At 43.8% G+C, this 14,117-nt stretch overlaps 1 protein-coding gene across 2 annotated transcripts in view; it reads left to right on the top strand.

Moving 5' to 3' along the window:
- The window catches only part of LOC138246544 (lens fiber membrane intrinsic protein-like), a 145,383-nt gene extending 132,315 nt beyond the window's left edge, over positions 1–13,068 (top strand). For both annotated transcript variants that reach the window (XM_069201210.1, XM_069201209.1), the window contains 2 exons: positions 8,283–8,417; positions 10,939–13,068. In XM_069201210.1, the coding sequence (XP_069057311.1) occupies positions 8,283–8,417; positions 10,939–10,997 (194 nt within the window). In that variant the 3' untranslated portion in view covers positions 10,998–13,068. The remainder of the gene's footprint in view (positions 1–8,282; positions 8,418–10,938) is intronic.
- The last annotated feature ends 1,049 nt before the right edge of the window (positions 13,069–14,117 follow it).

Below are 14,117 nucleotides of genomic sequence, written 5' to 3' on the forward strand. Positions count from 1 at the left end.
TTGTGATTTCAGCCCTCCGGTACCGCCTGAAGTTGCCTGCACCCTCTGCACGTAGGCCCCCTCTCCTGTGGCTTCTGTAGTGAGAGAAACCCAATGCCTAAAACAATCACTGCACATGCTCCACCGGCCCCCTTGTGTCAACAAAGACCCCAGCTCTCTTGAGCTTGAGTCCACTGTGGTTTCACCCCTCCTGGACTCCCTGACCAAGCTTGCAGCCTCAGACCACAGGACCCCTCAACTGCGAGTGCTCCCGACACAAAAATCCGACTCCAAAGGACACCTCTGCCCCCCGTTGCCCATGACCTGTGTAGAAGAGGACCAAAGGTGCACTAACATCCCCGAGCCCCCCACATTTGTAAACTACCTGTTGGTTAACCTCGACTGCCCCCTGGCCAGAACCTGCAGCCTTTTACCACAAAGACCAATCTCCATTGAAATTCTTTGGGCACCTGAAGCTGTACTACACCTCTGCAGCCGGCCACCCCAATGCCGCCTAGAGTGACCTGTTGGTGTGGTCCTGACCCTTGCTCAATACTCACCTTAAGTCTCAGAGATTAGTCCCGTAAGTCGTCAAACAGTACCTGAATGCAGAACTTGTTTTTCCTCCCATTGGATAACATTGCAGAACTTATAACTTGCACTGTGTTCACATTTTAAAGTGAAAAGAATTCCTAGTTAAAAACATACTTACCTAAACGATTTTTCTCTGATGCCTAAACATATATAAAGATACTTGCTATTTTTAGGGTCGAGCCTGCGTTGCATGCGCTTGTGCATGTGTTTCGCTTGCGAGACGCTTTAGAAGTTAGAAAAGGGCTCAGAGCCCCGTCCATGTCACGTCAGTATATTTCATTGGCTCGTGGGCTTGCCTGTTAAAATCTGCTTGCTTTCATTAGTGGAAGGCACGCATACGTCATGCTCTTTCTGTTGGTTAGCCCTCATCGAGTGCAGCGACCAAGTACTGAAAACATGCGAGGCTCGCTGTTTCCCGGAAGGTTTGTGGACTACTTTTTTATCTTTTGTTCGCAGCACGATCTCGCTTGGCAGAAGTCAAGCGCTTTGCATAACATTGACCCTGTTACATAGTTAATTGCACTTTTGCCGGTTACGTAGATAATTGCACTTTTGCCGATAGGTTTCACTATGAGTGAACTGTAGCAGCGCGATTGTGCTGTTTTTTTCCATTCAATGTGGCAAGAAAAATCCGGTTGGGAGTTTACAACTGCTATGCGAGACCCTCTTGCATTACAAATGCTTGATATAAATTGGTGTGGATCTCCTTCTTGAGTTGTGCAACTCATTTATTAACTATTATGTGTATTTGTTTATGTCTTGCACTCCTCTGTGTAAAGCCTAAGGCTGCTCAACCACACTGCAACTAAATAGAGCACTTTGGGATTGCACAGCAAGCCCTGCCCACTCACTTGGGGCCTCTGGACACTTTACACGGCATTCACATACCACATAAAGGGCCAGCTTCCCACAGTGGCCTTACCTTTTCTGTGTAATGATGAAAATGGGTGTGGGTGATAGTTTTATCAGCAAGGCACACCTTCTCGAATCCACCATGGCCGAAGTGAAGTGTGGAGGTTTCCTGTCTGACTTGTTTACATCAATCAACAATCAGGAATTTGTAAAGCGCACTACTCATCCGTGAGGGTCTCAAGGCACTAAGGTGGGGGGGGGGGGGGCTGCTACTGCTTGAACAGCCAGGTCTTGAGAAGTCGCCTGAAGGTAAGGAGTTCTTTGCTCTGACGCATGTGGGTGTTTAAGATCCCATGGGGCACCAAGCAGGGATGTCCCCTTTACCAACTCCCTTTCTTACTGGCCCTGGAACTTCGGTCCACTGCTGACCACCTTTTGTTTTCCATTGAGGGTATCTGGATAGGGGACACAAAGGTACGGGCTCTCCTGTAGGCAGACGAAACTTTGCTCTTGTTTTCACAACTGACATCCTCTGTTGAGCTTGTCATGTTAATCATCAATGGCTCCTCCTCCCTCTGAAATATGAAGCACCCCCCCATATCCAAAGTGACCACCAATGGCTGTATATTGGAAAGAGTACCCAAGGGTCTGAGATGGCCAAGATATAGCAGTGTTAGATGACAGATGTTGTGGTTGTTATATGTACTGCAGACTTTTCTGTACATTCTATCCCATATTTTACTCCTATTCCCCATCCCTCTTCTCTTATTTTCCTGTTCCATCCTTCCCCTTTCTACCTACCCTGTCTCTTTTTTCTCTTTTACTATGTATGCGATATCTGTCCATCCGATTGCAAGGATCTAAGACTCATCTGATAATGAGAGGTTCAGTTTCGTGTAGTGTTTTGGTGATTTTGTTTGTGATTGTAGCCTTAATAGATGGACGTTTGTTCTTATTTTCTGTTTTTTGACATGACATTACGTGGTGGTCTGCATGAATATACGATTGTACATATGAACTTTTTTGTTTGATTGTGTTAAAATCATAAATAAATGTTGCCAAGAAAAAAGGACATAAAAGTGAAATAATTCGTACGTAAAGTTAGAATTCCAATAAATGAGTGTGTGGAATAAAAAATTCAACTTTATTTTCAAATAATTTATTCTATACATAACTTTAAATAATTGTACCACATAATAAATAAACATATATTGCATCCTTTCGGAAGAAAATATGTTGTTATTTAAATCTTAGGAAATATAATTTTAATTTATTACATAACAGATATTTACATATTCAGTTAAAAATTAAGTTAATAATTCTGTCGCATTTTTTATATTGGTCTATATGTAAAGTATTTAGAAATAATTTACACTAATAATTTACCATAGGGAGATCTCTAAACCTGTGACAGGGACCTCTGCCTATGCGCGAAAAGCTCCACCCCCTAAATTCAGGGGTTGGGGACACGTAAGTCAACATTTTTGAGTAACTTTACACTTGTAATTGGTGAATAGCTAAATTAGAAAAGTTACTCAGAAGTGTAAGGATAAATTTACTTGTAGTAAATTTGACTGTGTGAACAGAGCCCTAAATGCAAGATTGCATGACTGGGAGTTATCCTTAAGTTCTCCTGGTCCTGCATCTTATGCAAGAAAACTCCATGGAGCTCAACACATGCAACATCCCACTCTTCACAGCTCAATGTGCCACATAACACAACATCTAAAGACACCTAGACAGTACATCTTGCAGATGTAATTCCATCAAAACAGAATTCCTGCTATTTGCCAAGAACAACAAGCTACCATTTCAAAGCTGAGCTGGCTCAATAACATGAAACTAGAATGATTCGAACCCCAACTTTCCAACAATACCAAGTCACTTGGTTTCACCCTAGAACAGCAAACTCGCACTCAAACAACACATCACAACGAAAACAAAAACGCCCTGGTTCCAGCTGTCTCTGTTAGAGAAGTGACTCACTTTCTTCCAGAAAGCAATTTCAGAACTGCTGTCGAAGCCCTTATACACTTGTATCTGAACAGTTGAAAAACCCTGCTCCCTGACACTCTGATCTATAGACAACCTTACCATCTCCCACAGCAAGACTGAAGAAGAAGTGGTGCAAAAATAAAAAAATAAGGCATCATGTCTTCTCCATATTGAAAAAGATTCTTGCATCTATCCTTGCTCGAATTTAAAGAACACTACATCACAACACAGTAAGCGTTCATTTCCATGCTCCGCACTCAGCTACACTTTCAATCACTCGTTGACTGTATCTTGCCTTTGGTCCTGTGCAGTGCTTTGCTGCCTTTTGCTAGGTTCATGCTGTACATATTTAGTACACATGCAAACATACATACATACAAACATACTGTGTGGATGGATCACTGTGAAAGAAGCATTTGCAGACTGTGTAACTGACATCAAGTGAGTCAGTTGATGCTGTTATGGTTGTGTGATGATGGGTAATTTGTTGGAGACTGTGTGACTGTCATCATGTGAAGCTGTTAAAATAATGCAAAGTGTAAAGTAATCATGACAGGCTGCTTGACTGTAGGTGAGTCACTTGCAGTTTATGTGATTGCATGACTGTGGATTGGTCACTCACAGACTGTGTGACTTTGGGTAAATTACTAAAACTGATTGTGTTAGGGTAGGTCAGTGTGTCGGAGAGTGGTTCATTGCATGACTATGTTCATGCCTGTTGCAGCCTGCGATTGCTTTACTGTGGGTGATTCATTTGAAGATTGTGCACTTCTTCACAAGTCAGTGCCTTCTAAAAACATTGATAATTGATTGACTGTAGGTGAGTCACTTGGAGAGGAAGTGTAGGTGAGACATTTGTAGTTTGTGTGATGGTGTGAGCATGGGCAGATCTTTTAAACTGTGTGACTTCTTGACTGTAGTGAGACTTGCGGACAGTGTAGGTCGGCTTGAGTGGTCTGTGAACTATGCAACTGTGTGAAGGTGGGAGAGCCGGTCTATAGAGTGTGTGATTGTGAGTGAGTTGGTTGAAGATTGTGACTGTGGGTGAGTGAGGTCAAGACTCTGAGTAAGTTGTAGAATGTGTGAGTGCTTGACTGTGGGCGAGACACTTGGTAGTCCATTTCACTGATAATGTCATTTTCCCTGATCCTGGTAACTTGATTCAAAAGGATGAATGTCACAGATTCCCTGTTCACAGAGTCTTACAAGGAAGTTGAAAAATGCAGGCACTTGTGTGGTATCTGCTCATGTAGTAGAACCTTCTGTTAGAATCATGCGATGTAATAGAGCTGTTTAGGATTGTTGTGTGGTAGTGAGACAGCTGCTGAAGGAAGGCTTGATGGAGGGCAGTTGGTTGCTGAGGAGATATCCTGTTATACCTCAGTCATTCAATCAGACATTAATAGAGTGCAGCAAAACACCAGTGAGGGTCTCTAGGCACTGCTGATGTATGCTGCTGCATGGAGGAATGATCATTTGAAGATCTAGGCCATTCTTGAAATAAAGATGCACACTTTATGTAAAGGCAGCTGATTCACAGATATTACTCTGGCGACCAGCTCATCTGTTCCTGCCATTCTCGTTTCGCCTTAACATCGCTCACTATCTCTCTGGAGCTGTGACGTCGCTCACAGGAGGATACGCTTTCCCCTAGTGGATTTCTATGTGTCACAGTGACACAAGCCAGAGGTACCGTTATTTTAATTTCCAAGCTGTTCCTAAAGCCCGAGCCTCGGTTTTCTGGAAAAGGGACAGCGTTGTGTTGAAGTCTGTGGGAGCAGCATTAGCGTCGCAGGACGCTGGCGAGGTGACGTAGAGCCTGTGCGAGCAGTGTCATCAGCTCGCGCTCTGATATAGAACTTGCGGGAGTCAGCACAAGCAGGAGTAACACCAGTGTATTTAAGCATATCGAAGGAAACAAGCATTGGCAAAGCCAATAGGTCTCACCTGTGCAAGAGCTATTGGCTTTGGCAATGTGTTCTGCCATGTTCTACAGTAGTGTGACTCCTGTTCATCATGGCTAAATGTTAATGCTGTGGAGTGTCAGACTGGAGTGGGGGAGTAGTATTTCGGAGAGTGGATTAGTTTGAATGTCCTAGAGTGTAGTAGGAGAAGTAGAGTGTCGTAGAGTTGAGTAGAGGGAAGTATAGTTCAGGGCCAGAGAGTATCGTAGAGTGGAGTGGATTGGGTTGGAATGGGGTGGAGGTAGTTGGAGAGGACTGAGGTAGTGTGGTGCATTGGACAGGAGTAGAATTTTCTGCAACTTATGAAAGATATTCTTAGGGATGTAGACAGTGTGAAAATCTATCGAGAGGATGTACTCATTTTTTGAAGAAATGTTAGTGTACATAATCAAAAAGCATGAGAGGTGTTAAAAAAAATTGAAAGAATGTGATCTATCAGTAAGAGTTAAAATATGTACATTTAATCTCACTCAAATAGAGTATTTTGGTCACAAGATCTCATCTTGTGGAGTTGAGCCTAAAGCCAGTTTAGTCAATGCCTTCTGTGCAATGCCTATTCTCGGTTCCATAGAAGAAGCAGTCACATTTTTAGAGATGTGTGAAAACTTTCCCCAACTTTGCAGACAAGGCAAGTAAAATTAAAAGCCTTCTTAAAAAGGGTGTGCATTTTAGTGGACTGCTTCATAAGAGTAATTGAAAGTATTAAAGAAATGTCTTACCGGTGACCAGGGTCTCAAGAGCTTTAAACCGGGTGACTTCACAGTCATGATGATAGATGCCAGCTCAAAGGGATTAGGTGCAGTTGTTTTGCAGCACATGGGAGGTAGTGAACACACCATTCTCTTCATTTCTAGGAGCCTCAATGAAGCAGAGGTCAATTACCCAGCTATAGAAAAAGAGGTTTTGGCTGCACACTAGGCTCTAAGAAAGCTGAGGAAATTTATTTCGGGAAGCAGATTTGAGGTGAAGACATAGGCTTCCTGGGTGAGGAGGAGATTGATGTTTACAGTTTCAGGGAATCTGTTATAAAAGAAAATAAGTAGGTGACTAAGCTGAATAATAACTCCTCTTCTTTAGGTGGTAATAGGATGTTTAAAAAATGGATGGTGCAATGACAAGAAAAGTGAGAAGTTACATAGGGGTTTTGGCAGGTTAAGGATGAGCAGTCTCACAAGAATGATTTGTTGATGTGAGGTGCAAGGCTTGTTCCCAAGAGCCTGAGAAAAATTCTCATAGAGTTTGGGCAGAATATACTTTTTTCCCGTACTATGGAATCTAAGAATGTTATTGAATATTTGGATGAGGTTTTCAGCCAAAAAGATTTTCCTGATACTATGTTGACTGATAATGGTGTACAACTGGTCTCAAAAGAGATGAAGAAATGTATTTCAGAAAGAGGAATCAAACACAAGAGGTAATCTCTTTACCATCCAGAGACTAGTGGCATGGTTGAGAAGCTCAAAAAGGTAAAAAGTAAACCATTCAGACGTATTTGGCCAATCACTTATGTGGGAAGCTGAAGTAGAAAAGAAGATCAGGGTGTATCGGCTGACCTCTCAATCATCCACTGATGCCACTCCTTTTGAAGTTTTAGGAGAAGAAACGTTCACTCTCTTGTGTGTTCATCTTGGGTGAAAAACATGGACACCCAGGATTGTGAGAGCCTCAGTACCTTTTTGAAGGAGGTGAAACAGAGGATGAGTGAAGCAAACAAAGGCAAAGGCAAAAAAGGAAAGAGTGGTATGATTTGAGAAGTGCAACCAGAGACATTACAGTGAAGTGTGGTGATGTGGTGAAAACTAAACCACCTGGGCTTGGTCTCGCTTTGTCTAAATATTCCCCTCCCATGAAAGTTATTAAAGTGTTTCAGAAAGCAGTAAAAACTGACAATCATGGAATATGGATTCTGAATTGGATTGTCAAATTACATAGCAATGGTCACTCAGGCTAACAATCCTCAAACTAATTTGAGCAAACGTTTCGGGTTTGTCAGAAAACCAAAACATTATTCAGACTTTGTGTAATGTGTCCGAAAACCAAACATCTTCCAGACTTTGTGTAATAGCTGTGTGTATCATTTTAGCTAATGGATTGTCAGTGCTCTGACAGTTTCAAAATCCATCTGATGTTGTTTGTTTTATTTATTTATGTTATTATAGTGTTAAACCGAACTTGTTTATTGTATGTTGAAGTATGCTGTTATACTACATGGGAATTTGTTTTTATTGTATTTTCAGATACAATGTTATCCTATGTGGGAGTTTGTTTTCTTATTATTTTCTTTGTTTAATTTGTTGTGAAAGGGGAGATGTGTGGTAGCTGCTCATGTATTACAGCCTTCTGCTAGAATCATGTGATGTAACAGAGATATCATGTAATGTTGCGTGGTGCTAAGAATGTTCTTGAAGGAAGGCTTGAAGGAGGTTGTGGGCTGTTGATGGCTGAGCAGATATAGGGCCTGATTCTAACTCTGGAGGACGGTGTTAAACCGTCCCAAAAGTGGCGGATATACCACCTACCGTATTACGAGTTCCATAGGATATAATGGACTCGTAATACGGTAGGTGGTATATCCGCCACTTTTGGGACGGTTTAACACCGTCCTCCAGAGTTAGAATCAGGCCCATAATGTTATACTTTAAGTAAATCACAATTTCCAACAGGGTGGTGCCTATAAGGCCAGTGGAGTTAGGGTAAAGTCAGTCACTTGTCAGATGTGCGACACCGTTCTTCTCTCATGTTCAGAGGCATTCCCTGTCTGCATATCTCCTACTGTCATTACAGACTGATCAGAAGGTCCCTCCTGTGCTGTCCCAGAGCTCAGGCATCTTCTACTTATAGAAAATGTGGGTTGATTCATAGATGCTGTGAACATATCTTTCTTTTCTCTTCTTCCAGTGGTGTGCCTAACCACTGCAATGGCTGTCTACACTGGGGAAACTGTGAGAAATGTCAACCGTGACCTTTCCAGTTTTACGTACGGCTGGTCTTTCTACATTGGATGGGCTACTTTTCCCTTTCTATGCATCACAGGTGGGTATGCTGAAGTCTGACACTCAATTACTAATCTTCCTTGTTGGCTGCTACTTTAACTCAGTCTGCAAAAACAACAGAAGATGGACGGAATGCAGAACAAATCAAACATTCACCCCCAGTCACAGATCTGGGTTTAATCCATTAGTTTTTTTGCTTGCCATTCCATTCCAGCTCAGACCCAGCCATATGCAAATCAGTCTTGACCCGTTTCCCCATGGAAACAGTCCAGCCCGAACTGCCAGGCTAGGGCTTCCCTGGACCAGAAACAAGCATCCTGGGACCGGTTTCAGGGTACGATGGATTAAACCCAGATCTGTGGCTGGGGGTGAGTGTTTGCATTGTTCAGCACTCCGTCCATCATCCTTTTGTGTTGCTAAACTTTAACTCAGTCTGTCAGAAATTATTTGTGTGTTTCCATCCTGAATGAGGAAGGTAGAGGACCCTTCCTGGCTTGGTGCTGCTGTTGCCCTTTCTCTCAGTCATATGCTTACGGAGAAAGAAGCCTTCCTTGCTTCCTCAAAAAGAATCCCTGTTGACGTGGCACTGACTTGCAGGGACAGGTGCCCTTACTTTGGCTTCGACTTCATCATATGTCTCTAGACCTGGTCCACATCGCCCCGCTGCCCCTTGTAATTCAACATGCATTTCAGAGTTTCATCTCAGGAATTTCAACATGATCAAGCCATTTCTAGCCACAGACGCAAGACATTAAACAGGCTTTTCTCCCCTGTTCCCACCAAATTACTTGACGCTTGGGAGGTCATTGTGATCCTGGCGGTTGGACCGCTGCACTTCTGGCGGTTGAACTTTATGACTGTAATCCGCCAGTGCAGCACTGCTTGCATGGACAGGATGGCGGAGTTCCCACCCGCCAGCCTCTCCATGGCAGTTTACACCGCCATGGAAAGGCTGGCGCAGTGGGGGACTCGGGGGCCTGTGGCGGCCCCTGCACTGCCCATGCACTTTGCCTGGAAGTCCAGGGGCCCCCTTGCACAGCCCCATCGCGCATTCCACTGCCCGAATTACGGGCAGTGGAATGTGCGACAGTTGCTGCTGCACCCGCTGCACCGCCACATTGCAGCCGGCTCCATTAGGAGCCATCTACAATGTTAAGGCCCTGTTCCCCGCTGGGCCGGCAGGCGGAAACACTGTTTCTATCTGCCGGCCAAGTGGGGAAGTCAAAATAGGGCCGGCGGGGTCCAGGCCGCCCACCAATGTCATAATGAGACCCTTGGTTTCCAGATGCTTCATTCATAGACTTATGACCCCGGATCTACAAACCCAACAATCTTTTCAGTGTCACTTTAAGGCTTTTGGGGGCCCTGGGCAAGAAATATTTTCGGAGCCCCTGCTCAAAACAACTAAATTTTATCTTCCATTTCCTGCCAATTCAGGTTCTATGATTTCAAACAATATTGATTTTTTATATCAAAGGTTGAGAGGAGACACAGTAATAGACAGATGTGAATTATAGAGAAAGTTCAGTTTCCCAGGGGTCCGCTTGGAAGCTGAGGGCCCTGGGCAAATGCCCACATTGCCCATGCCTTAAAGCACCAACTCTTTTATCTTTGAGGCATCAAGCTAGCTCGGATCTAACATCACATGACTGTGTGAGAGAGAGTGGTTCATCTCACTAATTACTTGGACTGTGTTTGGTCAATTAGGTTCTCTGAAGAATCTTAGTAGTTTTACCATATACCTTTTCGAACAGGTGTATTCTGTTTGTAATGTATTTCATTCTTATTAAACCTTTATCAAACGTGGCTTACACCTTTATGCTCTTTATGTTTTCTGAAAGGCTAGCCATTGCAGACGCCTTGCTGCTTAAGCCAAGCTATTAAATACATTGGCATTCTAAAACAACTCCAGCACGTTAGCAAACACACACACATGTGAAGAACACATACAACACAAATTTGCTAAACTCCATAAGTCTAATCAGTTTAGTTCTCAACAATTGTATAGATGGTTACACAAATCCTTTAAAACACCCTTTTGACCTCTAGTTACTTCAAGATTTTCTTGCTCTGCCCATCTGTCTCGTTCTTTTTTATATTTTTTTGTTTTTTTTTAACCCCTTTCACTTTTTAATGTTTCATCCTGTCTATTCCTCACAATTCTTCCGTCACTGTACATATCGGTGTTCATAACTTTTGGTAACATTGCAATCTAACAATGGATATGATTAATATTTTCATTTCTCTCTCAGTCCCTCCATCATCTGTCAGTCTCCCTGTTATTTTCCATCTTTCTTCTTCTGCCTTTATTACTTTCTTTCTCTTATATATTTCTTTTGTTGTCCCCCTCTCACCCTATTTTCCTCTTTCATGCTCTTTTGCACTCTTTTCCCCCCTCTCCTTCACCTCTTACACTAACCTCTCTTTTTCCTTTTACCTCCTATGGTCTTTTATACCTCACCATCTGTATTCCTCTCTCTTTCGACTCAACCGTATGTACAGCTCTGAATGTATTGTGCGAGTATTAAAGCCTAGTAATAATTATGTTTTTCTCTCTGCAGCTCTGTGTCACTTCATTGCCTTCAGGAAATTGCCAGCTGCTGGTTACCAAAACATCTGAACTGACCAGCCCCAAATTCACTTCTGTTTAACCAGCTCATACATCTCGTCGCCCCACTGCTTCCAGCTATGCTTTCCTAGGACCTGCTCCTTAACACCCTATTCATTCCTAACAGCTGAGCCTAAAGAAAAACAAATATATTTTAGAGCTTTCATGGATAAACCTCAATGCAAAAGCAAAGTGTCACTAAGTCAATGTACAAAATGCACTTAAACCAGCCTTTCCCTCCATCGCCCATAGAATGAGACACCTTTAACAATGGCCTAAAAGTGAAATATAAATCTTACCTATTAGTAGCTGTGGCTCTTTTTGTATCCCAGATCTGGGGCATCATGGACTAGAGATATGAGCCTGACTAGATGGTCACAAGTACAAGTCCCTGTGGGCCAGCTCAGCCTTTCATTATTCTGAGGTCGATAAACTGAGTTCCACTGAGTCGATTAACTACAAACATTTATAATTCAGCCCCCAGATGGCCCCAAGAGGTTCTCAAACACTGACAATATGTTCCAGGGGCATTTTCTTTACCAAAACGGTTGATTCCCAACAACTTCACTTAAAGATGTATTTGGGAAGTGACTGAAAGCCATGAAATCGTTGGACTACAAACTTAAGTGTTTCTTAAAATCTAACTTAATTTTTGGATATGTTCTCATTTATCTCTCTCAATCTCTCTCTCCATCTCTCTCTCTAGCACTTTCTTTCTCTCCCTTCCTCTCTTTCCCTGGCTCTTTCCCTCTCTGTCTTTCCCTTTCTCTCACGCTCTCTTTCCCTCCCTCTCTCCCTCTGTCTTTTTCTCTGTCTCTTTTCCTGTCTCTGGCCCTCATTCTGACCTTGGCGGGCGGCAGAGGCCGCCCGCCAAAGTCCCGCCGTCAGGTTACCGTTCCGCGGTCGAAAGACCGCGGCGGTAATTCTGACATTCCCGCTGGGCTGGCGGGCGGGCGGCCTGCCCAGCGGGAAAGAGGCTTCCACGATGAAGCCGGCTCGGAATCGAGCCGGCGGAGTGGAAGCTGTGCGACGGGTGCAGTTGCACCCGTCGCGTATTTCACTGTCTGCGCAGCAGACAGTGAAATACATTTAGGGGCCCTCTTACGGGGGCCCCTGCAGTGCCCATGCCAGAGGCATGGGCACTGCAGGGGCCCCGCGACCCCCCCTACCGCCAACCGGTTCCCGGCGGGCGGACCGCCGGGAACTGGATGGCGGTAGGGGGGGTCGGAATCCCCTCGGCGGCGCAGCTAGCTGCGCCGCCTTGGAGGATTCCAATGGGCGGCGGTACACTGGCGGGAGACCGCCAGTGTTGCCGGTCCGACCGCGGCTTTACCGCCGCGGTCGGAATGCCCATTGGAGCACCGCCGGCCTGTCGGCGGTGCTCCCGCGGTCCTCCAACCCGGCGGTCATGGACCGCCAGGGTTGGAATGACCACCTATGTGTCTTTCCCTTCCTCTCTGCCCCACTCTCTTTCTCCCTCTACCCTGGAGATGGGTTTGCATAGAGTTGCTTGTACTGTGCCTGGCATTATGTGAAAATAAAAACCTGAAGAAAATTACAATATTTGCAGTTTAATGGTAAATAGTGAATATAACAAATTTGATCCCGGAAATTCATTTTTTAGGTTTTTGTGGCTTTAACCACTTTAGGCCTAGGGTTAGGAGTAAGGGACAGATTTGTGTCAGTTAGGATGTGTGTGTCTGTTTTATTAAAATAGTGTTACAATTAGGGTCTGCATTGCACTCAGGTGTTTCCAGTAATTTTGATAACTTTCTCCTTGGTAATAAAAGTGACTTTGAGATGTCTCCATGAGTAGCCATAATTTTCATTTACAAACTTATCATGGTGGATGACCATGTTAGATCAGTAAATAAAAAATAAACAAAGAGGATGCATGTTGTGAAATGAGTGAAAAACAAGGAAGCAGCCTGTCAGGCTTTCTGGCTGCTAGGTCATCGTAAAAAATAAACAAGCATTTGCAATGCAATAGGTCTCGCACATTTCGATCCAGTTAATTGTCATCATTTGACAACAGCGCCCACACGCAAAAACAAAAAAAAAACATGAGTGGAAACTGAGAAAAGGTGACTTAAGACAATAAAATAAAGTTAGCTTAAAAAAATAAAAGTTTGCCATTTTGTTTGTCCTGCTGAGCACATTTTTGCTAGTCTTAAGCCTTCTGCTTGCGGGGCACTGGAAGTTAGAGGAAAATAGTACCTCGATCACATCTGGAGCTGTGGACGGGAACTAATTAAGTTGAAATCGAATAGTGCTTGATCCCTACTCCACACAGAGGAACAGAAATTATGCCAGGCGTGCCTTGACGAATTACGAGACAGTAGAGAAGAGTGCTATGTAAACTAATAAATGGTGAGTGACGGGGGCTCCAAGCCCTTTACTGAACACAACAGTGCCTCGCATGCGAGACGCATGAGCAAGCGCATTCACTCGCAGGATTGACCCTAAAAAATGAAACCCAGATGGGGAGATGGACAGGGAGTGGGATGGGCCGGCAGCGGAGGGTGGGATAGGGTGATGGGGACAGGGGTGATGAAAGTAGTCTATAAGCACAGGAGTGGGATAAAGCAAGAGGATAGGGAAAGGAGGGCGGACAAAAAGAGAACTCACTGAGGTGTGGAATGAGTGCTCTTTACAAAGATGACAAGAGTCCCCTCAGGTATGTAGCAGCTAGATAAAACTCATTGAATCAGAACAACATGAGAGGGAACAGCTCCTAGGTGGGACAAACACAAGACTAGGGATAAAAGCCATTAGACTAGGAGCAGGGAAGTGAGACCAAAAAAGGCTAACTGATCATGATCCTAAGCCTACTTTATGTATACTGGAAAGTAGTTTACAGAGAAAGTAGCTGAGAATGAAAGAGCCCAGTGGGCGGAAATGTCTGTGTTTGCCCTCAATTGGGCACATTTCTACCAATTACCTTAATAAAGGAGCAAATATTTCTTACTTGAAACTTTTCCTGTTTTTTAACAGGAACAACTATTTCTTCCTGTTTACAGATATCACAATCAAACAATTAATAATTGTATAAATCTAGCACCAGCCAGTGCTTCTCTAAGAGCTCCTCTAATCTTCAGACTCACAGATGAGGCCTCTGTAGAGAGCTGATTT

The sequence above is a fragment of the Pleurodeles waltl genome, chromosome 7 (genome assembly GCF_031143425.1).
Source record: "Pleurodeles waltl isolate 20211129_DDA chromosome 7, aPleWal1.hap1.20221129, whole genome shotgun sequence".
Classification (NCBI taxonomy): Eukaryota; Metazoa; Chordata; class Amphibia; order Caudata; family Salamandridae; genus Pleurodeles; species Pleurodeles waltl.